General features: G+C 40.0%; 1 protein-coding gene across 2 annotated transcripts in view; it reads left to right on the forward strand.

The window, feature by feature from the left end:
- Positions 1-22,184, forward strand: part of ENOX2 (ecto-NOX disulfide-thiol exchanger 2) — a 75,204-nt gene that overhangs the window by 14,865 nt on the left and 38,155 nt on the right. For both annotated transcript variants that reach the window (XM_021685673.1, XM_021685679.2), the window contains exons 3-4: positions 13,535-13,690; positions 20,586-20,792. In XM_021685673.1, coding sequence (XP_021541348.1) covers positions 13,535-13,690; positions 20,586-20,792 — 363 coding nt within the window. The remainder of the gene's footprint in view (positions 1-13,534; positions 13,691-20,585; positions 20,793-22,184) is intronic.

The raw sequence follows: 22,184 nt of genomic DNA on the forward strand, positions 1-22,184 counted from the left end.
TACATAATTTGCATTTTCCATGAAGAGAAAATATACCAAACCTCAGAGAAGTCAAACTTTTCATAGCCCTTCACAATTTTGTGTGTGTTGGACATTTTTGTTCTGAAAGAATCTTTTCATACAGAGCTTCATATATAGGAATGGACACTAGTGAGGAGCTTGAGTGATTTCTGAAGCCCAAAGATGGGTGTGTAGCCCAGGACTAGTCAATACTACTTTTCCTAGTTTGCTGCAAAATATAAGAACTAAAAATATAGTGATTTTTACCTAAAGCTAAATTTGCTCAATTGAAAGAACTGTTCTTTATTCTGAGATTATAGACTTTCTGCATTTTTGGTTTTAAAATGTTCTATCTTTTTTTAATTTAATTTAATTTTATTATGTTATGTTAGTCACCATAAAATATATCATTAGTTTTTGATGTAGTGATCCATGATCCATTGTTTTCATATAACACACAGTGCTCCATGCAGTATTATGCCTTCCATAATACCCATCACCGGGCTAACCCATCCCCCCAGCCCCCTCCCTCTAAAACCCTCAGTTTGTTTCTCAGAGTCCATAGTCTCTCATGGTTCGTCTCCCCCTCCGATTCCCCCCCCCTTCATTTTTCCCTTCCTTCTCCTAATGTCCTCCATGCTATTCCTTATGTTCCACAAATAAGTGAAACCATATGATAATTGACTTTCTCTGCTTGACTTATTTCACTTAGCATAATCTCCTCCAGTCCCATCCATGTTGATGTAAAAGTTGGGTATTCGTCCTTTCTGATGGCTGAGTAATATTCCATTGTATATATGGACCATATCTTCTTTATCCATTCATCTGTTGAAGGACATCACGGCTCTTTCCACGGTTTGGCTATTGTGGACATTGCTGCTATGAACACTGGGGTGCATATGGCCCCTCTTTTCACTACATCTGTGTCTTTGGGGTAAATACCCAGTAGTGCAACTGCTGGGTCATAGGGTAGCTCTATTTTTAATTTTTTGAGGCACCTCCACACTGTTTTCCAAAGTGGCTGTACCAACTTGCATTCCTACCAACAGTATAAGAGGGTTCCCCTTTCTTCACAACCTCTCCAACATTTGTTGTTTCTTGCCTTGTCAGCTTTTGCCATTCTAACTGGTGTAAGGTGGTATCTCAGTGTGGTTTTGATTTGAATGTCCCTGATGGCTAATGATGATGAACATGTTTTCATGTGTCTGTTAGCCATTTGTATGTCTTCTTTTGAGAAGTCTCTGTTCGTGTCTTCTGCCCATTTTTTGACTTATTTGTTTTTTGGGTGTTAAGTTTGAGAAGATCTTTATAGATCTTGGAAATCAGTGCTTTGTCTATAGTATCATTTGCAAATATCTTCTGCCGTTCTGTGGGTTGCCTCTTTGTTTTGTTGACTGTTTGCTTTGTTGTGCAGTTTTTTATCTTGAGGAAGTCCCAGAAGTTCATTTTTGCTTTTGTTTCACTAGCCTTTGGAGATGTATCTTGAAAGAAATTGATGGATTCCTGTCTCACATTGAGATCTTTCATACATTTTGAGTTTACCTTTGTGTATGGTGTTAGAGAATGTTCGAGTTTCATTCTTCTGTATACAGCTGTCCAATTTTCCCAACACCATTGATTGAAGAGACTGTCTTTTTTCCATTGCATATTTTTTTCTGCTTTGTCAAAGATTATTTGACCATAGAGTTTAGGGTCCATATCTGGGTTCTCTATTCTTGGTCTATATGTCTGTTTTTGTGCCAGTACCATACTGTCTTAGTGATCACTGCTTTGTAATATAGCTTGAAATCAGGCAACGTGATGCCCCCAGCTTTGTTTTTCTTTTTCAACATTTCCTTGGCAGTTCTGGGTGTTTTCTGATTCCATACAAATTTTAGGACTGTTTGTTCCAGCACTTTGAAAAATGTCATTGGAATTTTGATCAGGATGGCGTTGAAGGTGTAGATTGCTCTGGGTAGCATAGACATTTTAACAATGTTTATTCTTCTGATCCATGAGCATGGAATGTTTTTCCATCTTTTTGTGTCTCCTTCAATTTCTTTCATTAGTGTTCTGTAGTTCCTAGAGTATAAATCCTTTACCTCTTTGATTAGGTTTATTCCCAGGTATCTTATGATTTTTGGTGCTATTGTAAATGGAACCATTTCTCTAATTTCTCTTTCTACAGTTGCATTGTTAGTGTATAAGAAAGCAACTGATTTCTGTGCATTGATTTTGTATCCTGCCACATTACTGAATTGCTGGATGAGTTCTAGTAATTTAGGGGTGGAGTCTTTTGGATTTTCCACATAAAGTATCATGTCATCTGCGAAGAGAGAGAGTTTGACTTCTTCTTTGCCAACTTGAATACCTTTTATTTCTTTTTGTTGTCTGATTCCTGTTGCTAGGACTTCTAGTACTATGTTGAACAATAGTGGCGAGAGTGGGCATCCTTGTCATGTTCCTGATCTTAAGGGAAAGGCTCTCATCTTTTCTCCACTGAGGATGATATTTGCTGTGGGTTTTTCATAGATGGATTTTATGAACTTGAGGAATGTTCCCTCTATCCCTATACTCTGAAGAGTTTTAATCAGGAAAGGATGCTGTATTTTGTCAAATGCTTTTTCTGCATCAATTGAGAGGACCATATGGTTCTTCTTTCTCCTCTTATTAATGTGTTCTATCACATTGATTTGTGAATGTTGAACCGCCCTTGCATCCCGGGGATAAATCCCACTTGGTCGTGGTGGATGATCCTTTTAATGTATTGTTGGATCCCGTTAGCTAGGATTTTGTTGAGAATTTTGGAATCCATATTCATCAGGGATATCAGTCTGAAATTCTCCTTTTTGATGGGATCTTTGCCTGGTTTGGGGATTAAGGTAATGCTGGCCTCATAGAATGAGTCTGGAAGCTTTCCTTCTGTTTCTATTTTCTGAAACACCTTCAGGAGAATAGGTATTATTTCTTCTTTGAATGTTTGGTACAGTTCCCCGGGGAATCCATCAGGCCCTGTACTCTTGTTTCTTGGGAGGTTTATATCACTGCTTCAATCTCATTACTGGTTATTGGCCTATTCAGGTTGTCAATTTCTTCTTGTTTCAGTCTTGGCAGTTCATAGGTTTCCAGTAAGGTATCCATTTCTTCCAGGTTGCTTAATTTACTGGCATATAGTTGTTGATAATAATTTCTAATAATTGCTTCTATTTCCTTGATGTTAGTCGTGATCTCTCTCCTTTCATTCATAATTTTATTAATTTGGGTTCTTTCTCTTTTCTTTTGGATAAGTCTGACCAGTGGTTTATTGATCTTATTAATTCTTTCAAAGAACCAGCTTCTAGTTTCGTTGATTTTATCTACTATGTTCCTGGTTTCTAATTCATTGATCTCTGCTCTAATCTTAATTATTTCCCTTCTAATGCGTGGCCTAGGCATCATTTGTTGCTTTTTCTCTAGTTCTTTAAGGTGTAAAGTTAGTTGGTGAATTCGGGATTTTTCCATTTTTTTCAGTGAGGCTTGGATGGCTATGTGTTTCCCCTTTAGGACCGCCTTTGCAGTATCCCATAGGTTTTGGAGCACTGTGTTTTCATTCTCATTGGTTTCCATGAATTGTTTAAGTTCTTCTTTGATTTCCTGGTTGACCCAAACATTCTTGAGCAGAGTAGTCCTTAGCTTCCAAGTGTTTGAATTTCTTCTAAATTTTTCTTGTGATTGAGTTCCAGTTTTAAAGCATTGTGGTCTGAGAAGAGGCAGGGAATAATCTCAATCTTTTGGTATCGGTTGAGACCTGATTTGTGACCCAGTATGTGGTCTATTCTGGAGAAAGTTCCATGTGTGCTCGAGAAGAATGAGTATTCTGTTGTTTTAGGGTGGAATGTTCTCTATATATCTATGAGGTCCATCTGGTTCAGTGTGTCATTCAAAGCTCTTGTTTCTTTGTTGATTTTCTGCTTAGATGATCTTTCTATTGCTGAGTATTGAGGTCTCCTACAATTAATGTATTATTATCAATATGACTCTTTATTTTAGTTAACAGTTGGCTTATGTAGATGGCTGCTCCCATGTTGGGGGTGTAGAGATTTACAATTATTAGATCTTCTTGTTGGATAGACCCTTTAAGAATGATATAGCGTCCTTCTGTGTCTCTAACTACAGTCTTTAGCTTAAAATCTAATTTGTCTGATATAAGAATTGCTACCCCAGCTTTCTTTCGAGGTCCACTGGCATGGAAGATGGATCTCCATCCCTTCACTTTCAGTCTGGATGTATCTTTAGGTTCAAAATGAGTCTCTTGTAGACAGCATATGGATGGGTCCTGTCTTTTTATCCAATCTGCAACCCTGTGCCGTTTTATGGGAGCATTTAGGCCATTCACATTGAGTGATTATTGAAAGATATGAATTTATTGTCATCCTGTTGCCTGTGAAGTCCTTGTTTTTATAGATTGTCCCTGTAAATTTCTGTTCTATATCACTCTTGGGGTCTTTCAACTTTTATAGAACCCCCCTTAATATTTCTTGCAGGCCCGGCTTAGTGGTCACGTATTCTTGGAAGCTCTACATCTCTCCATCCATTCTAAATGACAGCCTTGCTGGATAAAGTATTCTTGGCTGCATGTTCTTCTCATTTAGCACACTGAATATGTCTTGCCAGGCTTTTCTGGCTTGCCAGGTCTCTGTAGATAGGTCTGACATTATTCTGATGTTCCTCCCTCTGTATGTAAGGAATCTCTTCCCCCTAACTGCCCTTAAGATGGTTTCCTTGGTGCTAAGATTTGCGAGTTTTACTATTACATGCCAGGGCGTTGGCCTGTTTTCCTTGATCTTGGAAGTGGGTCCCCTCTGCCTCTAGGACATGAATGTTTGTTTCATTCCCCAGATTAGGGAAGTTCTCAGCTACAGTTTGCTCAAATATATCTTTTAGTCCATTTCTCTCTTCACCCCCTCAGGGATCTCACTAATTCTGACATTGGAATGTTTCATGGTGTCACTTATTTCTCTGATTCTGTTTTTATGGATTTTGAGTTGTTTCTCCCTGGCCTCCTCTTTTTCCTTCTTTTCTATCAGTTGGCCTTCTAGATCACTAATTCGTTCTTCTGCCTCACTTACCCTAGCTGTTAGATTATCTAGATTAGATTGGATCTCATTGATAGCATTTTTAAGTTCTGCCAGTTCAGCTTTCATTTCTGCCCTTAGAGACTCTATGTTGCCATTAATCAATTTCTCCATTCTAGCTATTGTCTTCACAACTGCTACCCTGAATTCCATCTCCCACAACTTGGTTATATCTGTATCCATTTGTAAATCTGTGGCAGAAGTCACAGTCTCTGAGTCTTTCCTATTTTGGGGGTTCCTCCTCCTAGTCATTCTGTTGAGGGGTGGTTGAGGGAATGTATAGAGTCCAAATTATTGACCACAACCCAAGCAAGATGCACCTGTTTTATAGGGACCTTAGGGTTGTCAGCCTCTTGTTCTCCCAGCCTGTCTTCTGGGGGAGGGGCCTGCCCTGTTGTTACTCAGGCAACTCTATTTGGGCAGAGTTGCTCTACCCCCTGTGGGGGGGATGGGCTCAGTGAAAACCGATTTTGGGGGGCTTTTGTTCTCTGGCGGCTTTCCCTGGAGGATTTCCGCATCTCTTCCACAAGTCAGAGCAGAAGAGATCATTTCCAACCCTCTGCCTCAGAGCACAGAGATCACAGTCTGTTCTTCAGTGAGCTCTCCAGGCCACACTCTCTCCGTTTCTGTCTGTGCTGCTATAAACTGCAGGGTCCTGGGTTGTGTGCCCCTCAGCAGTGCTCCCAGTCCTCGCCTCCAGATCTGGGCACGTCTCTGCCCTCTGTGCTTCTAAAACCACCAGCTGCCCCCAGTTCACATGTGCAGCCCCGCCGCTCCAGGTTTCAGTCCAGGGGGCTGCCCTAAAGTCCCTTCCCTGCTGCTACTGGTCTGCAAGTCTGTGCCCTGTCCCCAGCTTGGGAGGCTGTTGCTCACCAGTGGTATAGGATCCCCACAGCTCCTTCCCCCTTCCGTTTATCTTCAGATATGTGCCCACAGAATCATGGCTCCCCACTTCATACCTCGAAACCAACCACCTGTGATATTCTGTAGAGATCCAGATATATCTTCTTACATCTCAGGCTGATTTCGTGGGTGTTCAGAGTGGTCTGGTAGATATCCAGCTCAATTCCAGGGACCAGTGGAATAGGGTCCCCTACTCCTCTGCCATCTTTTCCTCCCCCCCTCAAAATGTTCTGTCTTTTTTGAACTGTGCAAATGGTACACTGGCTAGTTTCTGTTATTTTTTCCCCACGTCTTTTCTTGGCAAATTAAGAGGGGTATAATTAAATGTATGTGTATATTAATTTTATTTTATTCCTCTCTAAAATCTAGAAATCTGGGAACCACAGATGTAGCAGGAAATGTCCTCACTAATGCCAACATCCAAAGATGTTCACAGCATCCCATGAGAGTCAAGGTCATGATCCTGAATCTGTCAAATGTTCTAACAAGGCAAGAACACAGTATAAATAAATAGGAAGGAATAGGTGGAAGATGGGCTAGAAAGGTAGATATTTGCAAAAATTTATACAAATAAAAAAGCTTCATTAGTAGAAATTTGAAATCAAAGTTGAGATTTACTGAGGTGAGTCTTTGTGAACTAAAACTGTGCCATATAACCCACCCAAGCCTAGTTTGCTACCTTATTTGCTATTGTTCATGAACGAGGCCCTGCTTTAATTTTCCAGCTGGCCTGAAGCAAGGGTTTAGGTGATCTTCTGGAGAAACAGGCAGATGTTGGTAGAATTTGAGAGTCATTATGCAAAAATTTGGAAACTTGTGCTCTATTTTCAAGAGGGCTAGTGATAACTGCAGGATCATCTCACAGTGCAGCCTGGCTGTCCTTAGAAATATGTATTCTCTCTTCAGGTTGACTGCTTGAAAAGTCTTTTGAGGATTTGCATGAAGAGGAGGTAGTCAAGACTGTAGTGGGTTAAAATTTCTCAATACCCAGGCATAATTCTTAATTTTCCAGTGAATTTTGTGGGAACTCTAAAGAAAAAGCAATAATATCCCAGAAACGTATACCTGAATTGGAATCATAATTCTCTGTGAAATACCTTAATTATATTTAGATCCCATTTGGTGTGCTTATTTTAGACTAATCTATGATTGCATTACAGTGGTTTTATTGTGAGTGCAAACTACATGCTGGTGCTCAAAGAGTCTTTGGAACACCTAACAGAATAGAAATGCCTTTATGGGCAGGGGGGCACTTGGATGGGGAGAAGTCACTAAGTTTAGGAAGAGCCTTTCTAAGGGTATGAAGGGGCTTCCAGCCAGCCAGAACCAGGTCCAGTTCTAAAAAGGCAAGACCAACAGTAAATGTGTTATCTCCTACCTTTGCCCACCTCCAGTTCATACACTGCCACAATTTCAACTTCTGTGGGTCAAAGTTGAGACAATGGATTTAAAACAGAAGCCTCTAAATTACTTAATAGTGTGGCAATACATATATCAAACATCTCAACAGGAAGTTCTAGGTATAGAGATAAGCAACTGGATGGTAGCCTTTGGGACATAAATATTTGAAGGCCTGCTACAGGTTGAGCAGTTAGAAACAGCTTGGGGTGCCTGGGTGGCTCAGTCGTTAAGCGTCTGCCTTTGGCTCAGGTCATGATCCCAGGGTCCTGGGATCGAGCCCCACATTGGGCTCCCGGCTTGGCGGGAAGCCTGCTTCTCCCTCTCCCACTCCCCCTGCTTGTGTTCCTGCTCTCACTCTCTCTCTCTCTCTGTCAAATAAATAAATAAATAAAAATCTTTAAAAAAAAAGAAATAGAGCTTAATCTGACAAGGAGTATCTTTTTTTCCTGTGGATCCATGGACTTGGTGGGAAGCAATATAGACTAATGGTTGAGAGTATGGTTAGTAAAAGCCACCTACTGTATGGCCTTACTGTGTTAACTCTGTGAGCTTCAATTTCTTCATCTGTAAAATAGAGAGTAATATATTACCTATTCCTTAGGATTGTGAAGATTAAATGAGATGTATAAAATCAAATCATAACCTAGAAATTCATGTACACTGATTTAATGGGTAGTAGTATTATGGACACCGTCCCTCTTCCCCTGCCACAAAAGTGGAGTTTGCATTTTACAGAAGGAACACCAGTGTGAACCATCCTGCCAGAAAATATCAAGGGCTGAACCATAAAATTGGCATATGTGGTGTCTTTGTCAGGCATCAAAAATGGGCAACCTCTAAGGTTTCTAGTGTTTTGTAGACATCTGTAGTCTTAGTCCATATAGTAGAGTGTCAGTCACCTGGCATTGTTTCAACTGGCTCTTCCACACAGCAACAGTACAGTGACAATTTCTCGAGACAGTGGCTCTGGGGCCTTGCAGGGTCCCAAAGCACCTCTTCAATAATCTGAGAAAAATCATGGTCAGTCTAGTTTGGGTGTTTGGTGTACTTTCTATTTCCATTCATTGAAAATAGCCAACTCTGTTAATTAATCACACCCCATTCCCTAGGCATGCTGCATATTCTGCATCTCTATTGCTGTATGACAAACTATTTTATAACTTAGCAGCTTAAAAAACAATCATTTTATTCTATTTCAAGAGTTTCTGGGTGAAGAATTTGAGCAGGACTCATATGGGCAATTCTTCTGTGCCATATGGTATCAACTGGGATGTCTCAGCAATGGTAGGCTAGTCTGGAGGTTCCAAGACAACTTTATTCAAATGCATGGCACCTTGGCAGGGACAGATAAAAACACTGAGCTCAGCTGGATCCCTCTCTCTCCATTTACTCTAGGGCCCTCTCCACATGCCTCTCTACCACGGTACTCCAACATGTTGCACGGTATCTTGAAGCTCCAGTATCATGTGTTCCCAGAAACAAGAAGTGGGAATGGTATCTCTCTTAAGGCCTGAGCCTGAAAACAGAACACTTCTTGTGTCAAAGTAGTCTGTAGCCCATCCAGATTCAAATGGGGTGGGGGACATAGACCTCATCTCTTGATGAAAGGAGTCTCAAAGAATTTGTATCCACCTTTAATCTGTCACACTGGGAAAAAAATAATTGTCTGGAAGCACTTTGTTGCTCATCTGCCATGTTTTTAATTATACCTGGTTCACCTTACACCTATAATGAAGTTAATTCATTAAAACAATTGTCATACTACACTGAGAGGCAGAGTAGTGGTTAGGAGCATTATAGTTAGACCAGCCTAGATTTGAATCCTAGTTCTACTTCTTACTGGCTTGTAATCTTGGTCAAATAACTAAATACTCTGAGCCCCAATTTCTGTATAAAATGAAGGATTATAATAGTAGCTAGTTCACAGGCTTACTGAAATGTGATTATATAAAATGCTTAGCACAGTGTCTAGCACATTGTAAGCACCCAATAATTTGGGTGTTGATAATTGGTGATACAGCATTGTAACTGCATGGATGTTTCTAAACTAGACTATGAGGCCGAGATTTTGCCTTACTCATTCCCTCAATCCCAACACCTGGCACAGGGCGTGGCATCAAACTATTAACTGGATGGACATATGGATGACTGGATGGCAGCATAGAAATGGTATGTGCCTCCGGTGTAACTCCCTGGCTCAAATGCATAAAGAGAACAGAGGATGATTTTACTTCCAGGTAACTACTCTAGGTTGAATGAGCCCAAGTTGCTAGGGAGCAGGAATATTTAAGGCTACACTGAAATATTACTTGAAATCATGTAGTAGAGCCACAACTCAGAGGAGCAAGCTGGCCCAACTAACAAAGCATTCGTAGCATCTCTAGTAAGCTGGGATTTGGGGAAGTTCATGAATCAGAAGAGGGAATACAAACCAATGTCTTATGACACTTCCAGGCTTGGCGATGCCAAGAATCAGAAGGTTGTAGGGAAAAGGTGCTAGAAGAAGAGATGTAGAAGCAAAACAGAACAGGGTATTTATTGTGGGAAGGACTTTGGAGGAATACCTTGGCCTTTTCCATAATCCTTATAAAATGATTTCAAATCTCCTTCAAAAGTTTGAATTCCTGTATTGCGTGGAGCACTGGGTGTTATACGCAAACAATGAATCATGGAACACTACATCAAAAACTAATGATGTAATGTATGGTGATTAACATAACATAGAATTAAATTAAAAAATGGGAAAAAGAAAAAAAACTAATGATGTATGGTGACTAACATAACACAGTAAAATAAAATTTAAAAATAAATAAATAAAAGTTTGAATTCCTAACATAAATGTTAATACTACGCACTTGTTAGTGTACTTGTCAAGCCAGGCTGGGGGCCTTGAAGAGGGAGATAATTTCTCTGGTGTTCTATTCCCAATGTATTTTAAATTGTTGGACTTTGATTTTTCAGATTCTGCAATACTTGTTTAAGTCCGATGATTTCAAATGGTTATTTTCTTGGTTGGCATTGGAAATTCACATCGACTTTGGTGCTTAATGGTTGAAGATAAAAGAAATAATCAATGTGTTAGGAGTCTTTGAAATGTCATGTGCAACCTGCCCTCTAGCAAGCCCTGCTAGGCAGTGTAGCCTATGGAACTCTTGGCATATTGAACACAAGGAAGAAAGGTAGTTTATCTACTCTCACTTTAGCCATATGTCATGAATACATTTGCTTTTAAATGAATTTCATAAAATATTAATGTAATCATAGCAAACAGAGTGGTGAGTACATCAGTCAGGAGTTATATTTATCCTGTGTATTTGTTTTTTGTTTGTCTCCATTTATTAGTAGACAGTACATGGAGACAGGCATTTCTTTCTCAGCCGAAGTGGCAGAACTTGTTTAATGAACTGATGTTTCTGTAATCTGTGGTAAGGTAGAGTTGTGAGTGACAGAGCTATATGAATAACAATGAGGAGGCAGGCAGAACAATAAAAGGAAGACAAACATTTCAGTTGGAGGGGAAAAATAGATGAAATTGTTTAGTTGGCATACAATCTAATCTGATCTTTTCCTACTGAAAATTAATAGTTTGTAAATGGGTGAGATAATGTTAACAATTTTTCCAAAATCATATACACAAGGAATCAAATTTTCCAAAGACACAAATGGCATTTTTAACCACAGTGCTGTTATTATACAACATAGAAACACAGGGTATCAGGGGTCTAAGTCCTCCAAGATGGAAAGGAAGACCTAGACCCCCTGCCCCCACCTAATGGAGCCTGACATATTAAAAGCTATCACAAATGCTTGTGGAATGTGGGAATGAATGCCTGAATAAGTGAACTTACTGAATGGAAGGATGGAAATTTACCTATTAGGACTACCACCTATCATGCCAGGTGTTTTCATATCTGTTCTGTCCTTTCATCCTTTGAGCTAAATGTCATCATTTATCCCCACTTTTATCAAAAAAGAAATAGTGCTATGTTACCAGATATTAAGAAACCTTCCCTAAGGTCATGTAACTAGTATGTGGAGGAAACTGGAGATATGAGAGCCACAGGAAGGAAGGAAAGGTGCATGTGTATGTGTGTGTGTGTGTACGCACACACGCTCACATGCATGTGTACAAGTGCATATTGGGTGAGCTGTAAATTTGTTTTCAGAAAAATAAAATTTCTTCTAATTTCTTGGAAGATCTTTTTTTTTTCTTCCCAAACATATCTGGGGTCTTGATATTTCAGCATGACAGGCGTGTGGGAAGATAGGGAATGCTCTAGCTCTTATGGGCTGACTTTACAATGGAGGATGCACACGTGCTACCCGCCTGCCTATCTGCCTGGTCATAAGACTCACCCCTACTGGGCCTATTGTACCTGAAGTTCTGCTTCTCTAGAGACCACAGATTCTTCCCCCTGTTTAGATCTACCCCCTTCAATATCTTAGAAAGCCACCCAGGGGATTCAGAACCAGCCTAAGGACATGCTTATAGGCGTTGCCCCTCAAGTCTTTGTGGTGAGCAGAGTAAGGTTTTTGGGAGTCGGACCTGCTAGTGCTACTTCAACTGCCCCTACATTATCAGAACTCCTTATGCAATACTTTGTTTACAGTCCATTGTGCATTCTGTAGCAGAGGACAACAGTGAGAGGTGGGGAAATAAGGAAGTAGAATGCATTCCCTTCTCTCAAAGAACTTGCATTTTGATATAGAGACAAAATTTAAATGAAATCAGTACCACCCTTACACCCAGGCAAGTGGGACCTTTGCCCTAGGCCCGCATCTCAGGGGACCTCGTGCTTTGAAATGTCTGCCCTGATATTTCTAAGTCCCTGTCCGATGCTAAGGACCAGCCAGGTAGTTAGTGTGATCAGGGTAGGTGCCCTGAGTCCAGAACAGGTCCTATATAGGTTCTAATCTTAAGAAGCACCTTTCTCAAAATTTTTAAAGTTCCTCTTCATTGCCTGGAATTGACTAGGACTTGCACTGTTGTCTGAGCAAGGAGTCCCACTCTCATACTGAACTTATGTGGACCCCAGTCCTCCTTTCTCCTCTTTGGGGCACTCTCCAATCCTCTACCCCACATGTGGAGTCAACCAGATTCTCCAAGAAGCTTCAGAACTCCTGCCTGTGTAGTCCTCCCAGAGTCTTGTTTCCAGGAAGGTAGACTGGTAAGTAAATCACTCTAGCTGCCTGGTGTGGCATTTCTCTCATGGTATCTCATGAGATTATGCCACTGAATAGTGTTGATGCTGATTTGGGGTGAATTGAACTGTGTATATAGATGAACCCCACAGAAAAACATTTGTGAGGGCCCCTACACATCCTAGAAGCATCCCTGAATGAAAAGATGATGCAAAATAAAATAAAATTCAGTGGCAACAGATACAGAACAGTTTTTCAACACAGAGTTGAGAATGAACCAGAATTATCTGGAAAAAGTTCTTCAGGGAGAGTGGCCTTGGAGAGTTATTTAAGGCAGGCCTTGAAGTATGGGGAGAATTTGGGGAGGCTCAAATGATTCCAGACAGGGAGAACAACATGAACAAAAGCACAGAGAATAGTTATTTATTGAGTATTTTTGTGCTATACATTATGCTAAGCACATTACATTCATCATTTTATTTGTCATAGCTCCCTATAAACTAAGGGTTTGCAAATGAGGAGATGGAGGTTCAAAAGATACATCCTGCTAAGCAAATAATAGAAGTAGGACCCAGGTCTGCCTGATTCCCAAAACTGTATGCTCTTAATACCCTGCTATACTGCAAAAAGACAAGAAGTGTTACAAGGGAGAGCAAGAAGCCTTGTCTGAATGGAGTGGAGGGTGTGCATTGGGAACTAGTGGAGGGCAAGATCAACAGACAAGGCACAGTCATAGTATGAAAGGCCTTGGATATCAAAATGAGATACAGAGATAAAGAGACTGGTCAAGCAAAAACAAACAGCCCTATCCCAAAAGGAAAATGCACAAGTAGAATATAATATTTAAGACCTGGTAATGCTAATACCATGTTTTCTTAAATATTTTGCCTCTGTCTTAGAAAGATCCTTGGTTTGAAATTTGTAAGGTAATATTCTGCCTCCCCTTGACCTTGCCTGGTGTCACTTATTGTTCTGTCTTTTCTCTCCTTTTTTAGATTTTGATCCTGCTCTTGGAATGATGACTGGAATTCCACCAATAACTCCAATGATGCCTGGCTTAGGAATAGTACCTCCTCCAATTCCACCAGATATGCCAGTAGTAAAAGAGATCATACACTGTAAAAGCTGCACGCTTTTCCCTCCAAATCCAAGTAATATTCTGCTTTTTCTCCACACAAGTCACAGTGTTTTGGTGTCTAAGAACACTCTTCTTTTTCAAAAGAATACCCAAGGGCTTCATAAATGTATGTATAGAAGCTTCACCTAGAAAACAGAAGACAGGAAAATTTTCTCTTACTAGGCATGGCTGAATGTTATGCACAGAACAGTAGATTTCTCTGTGCTGGTTGCAGTACAAATGATAAAACGTGTTTCTAATGCCATCTGGTAAGGCATTCAAGTGTGTTCGTACAGAAAGAGACACCTGACACAAATTGTTCAACACTGTTATTTACAGACTCTCTTTTTCATAACTGGCCTACATGCTGATGATGGCAGTAATAGAGTGTGTCTGAGCCTACCTGAGGCACATGAGAATATACATTTGGTGCTAAGAATCCTCCACTGCCACCAGCTATTCACACATCACTCCAACTACTGCTATTCAACTGATGGGCTGCGACAGACAGTGGGGTGAGGTTTAACTTGCAATGAGGGCAAAGAGGAATACTGAGACTAAGTCAAACCACTTGCATCCATCCAATCAATGAAATTCATGTGGAAATGGTCTAGGGATCTATCTTGTCAGTAATGAATAGGTTTCTCCTTAGACTCTTAAAAACATCTGCAAAGATATGGTGGACATATTTCACTTAAAATATAGCAGCAATATTGACTCAAACTTTTTTTTCTGGATATATTTGGGGTTTTATTTACTTTAAGCGATCAGAAGTTATTTCTGCCCATGACTCAAGCCTCATTAAAGCTTTTTCCATGATTCTAGTGGTGGTGCTGGATGGCCTACTTAAGGGAGCTGCCACCACAGTGCTGAAATTAAAGCTGTTAAGGGACACATTCAAGGGTTCAGGCCATAGATCAAATGAACTTGCCTTATCACAATAAACATAACTTTTGACATGTGACTTCAGACAACTATTTCATCTCCCACCTTACATAGGAATCAGTTAATCATGGAATCAGGCCCTGGCAGGGACCCAGATTCTACTTAGGATAGTCTGCTCACAACCAAGAGGATTTTAGAATTAGTCAGGGTTGGTTAGACAAATCACCTTGGTCCCTTTTGCTAGTGAAAAATGTTCTTAATGCCTTCTTCAGGTCTTTGAACTTGATCGTCAGCAGGGTACTTCCTTCCAGGCCAATAAGAAATCTAGGAGGCTAGCATCTCGGAGGACTGAATTGGGAGAAGAACTAGTATGTCACAGGAGAATTAGGGAATGGAGAATAAGATGGCCTAGTAGGCCTTACCTGCCAGCTCAAGTGGCCATTCCTGGATTTGTGTTTAGTGCCGAGGTGAATGAATGGCACTGTTGTACCCTTGTCTCTTACTCTTACTGCCACTGTCCTTACAAATGGGCAGCGAACTTTTTTCCCTGTCTTCCTGTGTGTTGCTTTTGGATTAGAGAGAGCTGTGCATCACTGATACTACCTTTTTTCACTTCAAAAGCCATGAATTCAGGCATTTCCAGTGTTAAAACCTCCTACGTATGTAAAGGTAGAATCCTGCTGGTTTAATCATCCATTTATTACATAATCAGCATGCACTAGGCTTTCATTGTCTCAATCAAGTCCACTGTAACAGGATGGCTCATAACCTGTAATATCTTGGCTGGATAGAAGTGATGACTTTATAGGCTATTCAGTTGCTGAATTTCCAAAGAATAACAGATAGCTTGTGTATAACACATAGACCATATTGCTGAGCAGTCTTTAAAAGAATACAGACATACACAGCTTAAAGAGGCTCTAAAATTTTTTTATGAGGCTCTAACTTTTTGATAGTCTCTAGGAAAAGAAAGAGACAGACATCTCTCAAATACATTTATCTTTCCCCACCTACACCATGCCTTAACAGTTCTGAGCTGGAAGGGCCACAGAGTGAAAGGGAACATTTTACCTTCATAGCTCAATCCTTTAGTTCTTCATCTCTGTGTTAAGAATACAGACAGAGCAATTAGTGCCAGTAAAGTGGTGGCTTCTGGGAAGGAACCTGGCTTTGGATTGAATTAAAAACAGACCCTCCTGACATAGCTTAAAGTAAACTGGTGTTCTATTTCCTGTTTAGAACTTGGATTTTGTTACAAGGGGGCTCAGGTTAATTGCATGGGGGAAAACGCTAATGGAGAAGACTCCTTTAGTTCTGTGCTGAAAGCATGGCAAGTATGATTTTTGTTAACACCCCAGACTATGAAGGTGTGATGGGAAGAGGGATTTGGTATTCCTGAATCCCTTATCTTCTCCAGAGCCTACCAACCTTGTCTGCTAAGGCCTTGATTATAAACCCCAGCACTTAGCCTGCCTCTGCTATATTCTGCCTCTGTCTCTGATATATTCTCTTGCACTCAGTGGCCTCTCAAGCAATAAGGTCCTGTGATCTCACAGTCTCTTTATGCAGCCATCGAATCTGCTTCTGTCTTGCTTCATTAGAAAGCATCTTTACCATCAATTCCTTACCCCCATCCCACCTGACACTTCATCCAGGTTCTTGTCACATATACAGAACCCAAAAGTCCTGGGGCTCCCATTACCCACAAATGCCAAGTCCAACTCCTGACTTCAAAAACCTTTCACTGGTATGCTTCATGTGACTGTCTTCGATCCATCATTTCTACTTGCCACTTACCCACCCCTTAGTCAAGTTCAACTGCTTCCCAGTATTCCATTCCTCTCCAGCCCAACTGCAAGCCTATCTTCTCCTGGAACATTTCCATGTGGAAGATACTGAAATTAACACAATAGTTAATCATTCATCTCTCTAATGCATTTTCACTTAAATATTGGGTGCTAGGTCCAATGAATAATTTTTACCCCTTAAATTACTTTATTTCTCTCCTATTTTTAGTACTAGTGACCCCTTCATCCTTCTTGAAACAATACGTCATTTGAAAGTGTAAGAATGACCAAGACCACTAGAGAGATTATATAGCTCAAGAAAGGATGACAAACAACCAAAGTGCCCTGAGGAATTCCAACATTTTAAAATTTAAAAGAGGAGTTTGCATTTCTGTACAAAAGCCCTCTTTACTAGCTGTTTCCAGTTTTTTTCAATTCTCTTTTAAATCTTCTTCATTTATGCTTTTGCCCTACCCCTCTTTCAAAATGCCCCTTGTTTAAGAACTCTAGTGACTTTATAATACTAAATCCAATAGTCAATTCTCAGTTCTCTTCCTAAATGACCTAATAGCCATATATGACACAGTTGGTTTCTCCTTACTCATTGGTATACTTTTTTACTTGGCTTTCAGGATATGACACTATTGGTTTTCCTCCCACTTCAGCTGATAGACCTTCAGCATGGAGAGGTTGCATTTTGAGTCTATTGTCCAGTTAACAGGAAACGTGGAATAAATGGTGGAATATCACCTGCTATGTACGGGGATGTGGGAAAGCACCCAGGAGCCAGAAAAAAAAGCAATTTTTTTCATTTTACTATTTCAGAACAGTCCAACCTCATTTTGGCTCCTATGGCTGGGTTCTATAAAGAAAATTAGAGAAAGTGGGTAAATTGAGAAGTAATAAAGATTCACCAATCTTCTGATTATTTCCAATCAGTTGGAATTACATTAAAATATATTGGCCCCTGCTGATTGTCTAGGAGGCCTTCAGTCTTGGGCTGTCTAATAAAATCAACTCAAAGACTTTGCAGTACATAAATTCTGCCAAACCAGTGGAGTGATATCTGACGCTCCTTTGAAAAGCAAGAAACAAGCAAGTGGTTTATGCCACTTGCTGCCTCCTACCTCACTTCTCAAAGATCAGCAGTGACTCCGATCTTAATGCTGATTGCCCCAAAAGAGCTCCCCAGAGTAGGTGCTTAGTTGTAATTAGAGTTGCTAGAAGCTCCTCCTTTTCCATTACCAGAGATTAAAGTTCTTTATACTCTCAGTTATCTTGAATCATTTTACATGAAGTTTTCTTCTCTATCCAGAGTAGTGGTTGGGGTGTTAAGAGAGTTTAGCACATTACCTGATTAATAGGTGAACTTTGAATTTGCTCTCCTATGGAGTTATCTTTGCTGTGCCCAGATCACTATATTTCAGTGGGATTAGAAAACCAGGCCCAGACAGCAAAGTGCTTTGAGCTGCTAATTAAAGTATAAGTACTATCCATTAAGGAAGACAGTACAGCCCATTGCCTTGTTGAGTGGCATACACCTAAATCTCAGCGAATGCTATCGAAGAGGCTTTCTACATTTACCCAAGGAAAATAAATAAACCCCAGCATTCTTGACCCCACTCTTAGTGGCTTTTATGCTTTCTTACTTAGCAGTTACCACAAAATAATCACAGCATCTGAATAGGGTGATGACTCCATCACAGAATTTTTAAATCCCGCAGAATTTTTAAAGGAAAAAGCCTTTGTGTTTTCAGTGTTATATGTAACTGTGGCAAAGTAACCAGACATTCCTTAGAGTCTCTCAGTGGACCAAAAGGTAGACCTAACTAAGCAAACTTAAATAATGTAAAAAGGTGATCATTTGCTCCACAAAAAGTTTCTTTACCATCAAATTCCTTAAATAGTAAACTTCAGAAGGATTCTAAAACAGGATTTTTGGCTAAAGCCCTTTTTTTGAAAACATGGCTCTGTGTTCCATGGTCAAAACTATATGTGTCTTCACAGCTGTAGATTCCTCTATTGAGAAGAGTGATTCCTTCCCAAACCAAGCCTTATCTGAAGATCTGGATAAAGCAAGGAGCTGGGAATTTAGAAGTCCAGGTCTTAAGCTACCACTCCACTCCAGACTTGTGGTAGGGCTTTAGAAAGCCTCAGATTGGTAATCAGGAAACCGGGATTCTATAACAGTAAATAATAATAACACTACAATTACTACTATTTATTGGGAACCTATCAAGTGCTAGGCATTGTACCACTTGCAATATAGACAGTAGATTATCCTACAAAAATCTTTGTAAGGTAGAAGACAGTATCCCCATTTTACAGATGAAAGAATGAGGTTCTCAGAGGTTATGTAATTTTCACAAGGTCCTACAGACAGTTATTAAGTTGAAGTTTAAATCCAAGTTTACCTGCTCCAAGTTCATGTTCCTTCTCTTTCTAATTTGGTGACCTTGAATGAGTCACTCAACCTCACTCAGCTAAGGTTTTCTCTGTAACATGAGAAGTTTAGACCAAGTTTTCAATCCTAGCTTTCATTAGAGTTGCCTGAGGAGGTTTTCAATCCTAGCTTTCATTAGAGTTGCCTGAGGAGTTTAAAAAAAAATAATGCACAGGCTGCACCCAAACTAATTAAATCACTCATTGGAGTGGACCCAAGATTTTTTGTTTGACTCCTAAGTTGAGTCTAATATGCTGTCAGAGTTGAGAATCACTGGAAGTGTGTGATATTAGAATCCTTCTGTTTCCTAAAAAAACTCAGAAGCAGAAGTCTCAAGATATTCTGGACCTCATTTTTCCCCTTTTTGGCTAAAATCAAATTGCTCCAGTGCACATGACTAAGACATTTCAGATTCCTGCTCACTAGGTTATCTTCCTTTTCCTTTTAAACTTCTCCTATAGAACAAAGACCATACAGTGAGTTCTTGAAATGACAGAAAATTTTAAAATTAACAGAAACTTTGTAAGTTCCCTGAATCCCTTTACCTCTTTTATTGACTAAATAGAGGGGAAGAGAGCATCACGAGAACCTGATTATTCTGAGCCACACTGATAAGACGACAGTGGTAGCAAATTGAGGAAGCTAGAGATGCTCATACCCAAGGAGGCTCCCAAATCATCCACTTGCCAACTTGGATAAGCGTCAAGTGGGGACCTTGGTCTGCTCTACAAGTGAGACTCATTTATTTTTGCATGGGAGCTGTAATCACTAGTTGTTGAGCTCTCCAAATCTTGGGAGAATTATTGTGAAGAGCTGAATGGAAAGAATGGATTACACAAAATAAATCCTTGCAGATACAAAACCCACACTAAAAAAAAACCCTTGACCTTCATGCTTTGTTTTGTTGGGCTGTGAACTGTAGAATTTTGCTTGGAAAATGCTTGGATACATAGAAATAGCAAGACGGGGCTGGCAGATACAACAGGCTTTATGTATAAGATGAGCGAGTAGAAAGCATATTTTTTTAGCAGAGGGAGAATCACCTCATTAAATAGGTTTTTAATGACTCTCCATGACAAATTTATCTCACTTTAGTTAATAATTTCCCAGATGAGCTTACTTTCTCTGCTGTCTTTCATACTTCCCTCGAAATGCTGCAGGATTGACTCTGGATCTCACCTCTCCAGCCAGAAATTGGAAGAAGGACTCACTGGTATCAAAAGACAAAAAACCTAGAAAGGATGGTTTATAGTCTGGCTGACTTTGTCAGCCAAATCATTCTGGTACCCATAAATATTATTGTAAATGTTTACCCCATCATTGTCAAATTAATTCTGAAACAGTTCTTTCAGTAAGCATGAACAGAGAATTTAGTAACTATAAACTGAATTAAACAACCCTTCTCTCAGGGACCTGGGTTCCGAGAATTCCAGAAAGTAAGAATTTAAAGTAAGTGGGACTTCCCCCCAACTGTCTTATTAGCAAAAATGACTGAAAATTGGGCATAGCTGAGTTGTCACAGCAAAAATAACAGAATTAAAGAACTCTGGATGGGACAGACAGATGGGTCTGAGTCTTTATCATTTAGGCATCATGATCACCAAATCATTGAATAAAATGATTTCCATGTGCTATGGAGCAGAGATGAGTGCCTTAGAGGCCACATGCTTTTGGCACTCGGGCCAAAGTCTGATGGGGACCGAAGGTCTATCTCTGGGACATGTTAGATTTCTAAGAGGTCTGTCCCAAGCAAACATCTTAATTCTTTAATTTAATTTTTAATTTAATTTAATTGCTTTTGCAATTCTGCTCAGATCTTCCACCTCCTGCAACTCGAGAACGACCACCAGGGTGCAAAACAGTATTTGTGGGTGGCCTTCCTGAAAATGGGACAGAGCAGATCATTGTGGAAGTGTTCGAACAGTGTGGAGAGATCATTGCTATTCGGAAGAGCAAAAAGAATTTTTGTCACATTCGCTTTGCTGAGGAATACATGGTGGACAAAGCCCTTTATCTTTCTGGTAGGTGTTTAGTTATGAGCAGTGTGCCCACCAGGCACAGTGCAGAGATTGTGGGTCATTGTATTTGCATCTGTGGCAGATAAAGTTTTTGCTATCCCCTCTTGCCTTCAGAGATGGAAAATGAATGTTTGCACCCAATTTCTTAAAGTTCTTTGGTAGTTCTCAGTTGTCTCTGTTGTCCAAAACTCCTTACTTGTCACATCTAAGGGCCTTGATTATCTGTCTTACCTCACAGCACCATCTCCCAGTTCTTCCCTCACATACCATGTCCTAACCACACTAAGCTAATTCTAGTTCTCAGAATGTGCCATGGTGCTTTATGCTTTTTCCTCTGACTATAATTACCTTTTCCATCCCACCTGCCATATATACATCCTCACACCTCAAACCTCCAGCTCAAGCATAACCTCTTCGAGAAAGCTTTCTCTGACTTCTCTCCCCACTGTGCCTCAGGCTGGTCTGGGCACCCCCTCCTTAGCACTTCCACAGTACCCAATGTTTCCTCCTAGCATGACACCTATAGCACCATGCTAGAACTGTCTCTTTCCACATCTGTCTCCCTGACCAGAGTATGAACTCCTTAAATGAAGGGACTGTGTCTTATTTAACTTTGATACCCAGTATCTAGGAGGAGGGGAGGTCAGTTAGATGCCTGTTGCAACAGGCCAGGGAAAACTTAATGAGGGTTAAAAACTTAATAAAGTTTTTTTATTTTAATTCCAGTTAGTTAACATATAGTGTTATATTAGTTTCAGGTGTGTACAATATAGTGATTCAACACTTCCATACATCACCCAGAGCTCATCCCAACAAGTGCACTCCTTAATCCCCATCACCTATTTCCTCCATCCCCCCACCCACCTCCCCTCTGGTAACCATCAGATTGTTCTCTATTGTTAAGTCTGTTTCTTGATTTGTCTCTTTTTTCCCTTTTGCTCATTTGTTTTGTTTCTTAAATTCCACATAGGAGTGAAATCATATATGGTATTTGTCTTTCTCTGACTTATTTCACTTAGCATAATACTCTCTAACTCCATCCATGTCATTGCAAAAGGCAGGATTTCATTCTTTTTATGGCTGAATAATATTCCATTGTATATATATATATACTACCTCTTCTTTATCCATTCATCTATCAATGGACACTGGGCTGCTTCCATAATTTGGCTATTGAGATGTAGAATACTCTTATTACATTTTCTCTTCTTTTTTTTATTATGTTATGTTAATCACCATACATTACATCATTAGTTTTTGATGTAGTGTTCCATGATTCATTGTTTGCGTATAACACCCAGTGCTCCATGCAGTACGTGCCCTCTTTAATACCCATCACCAGGCTAACCCATCCCCCCACCCCCCTCCCCTCTAGAACCTTCCGTTTGTTTCTCA

The sequence above is a fragment of the Neomonachus schauinslandi genome, chromosome X (assembly GCF_002201575.2).
Source record: "Neomonachus schauinslandi chromosome X, ASM220157v2, whole genome shotgun sequence".
Taxonomy (NCBI): domain Eukaryota; kingdom Metazoa; phylum Chordata; class Mammalia; order Carnivora; family Phocidae; genus Neomonachus; species Neomonachus schauinslandi.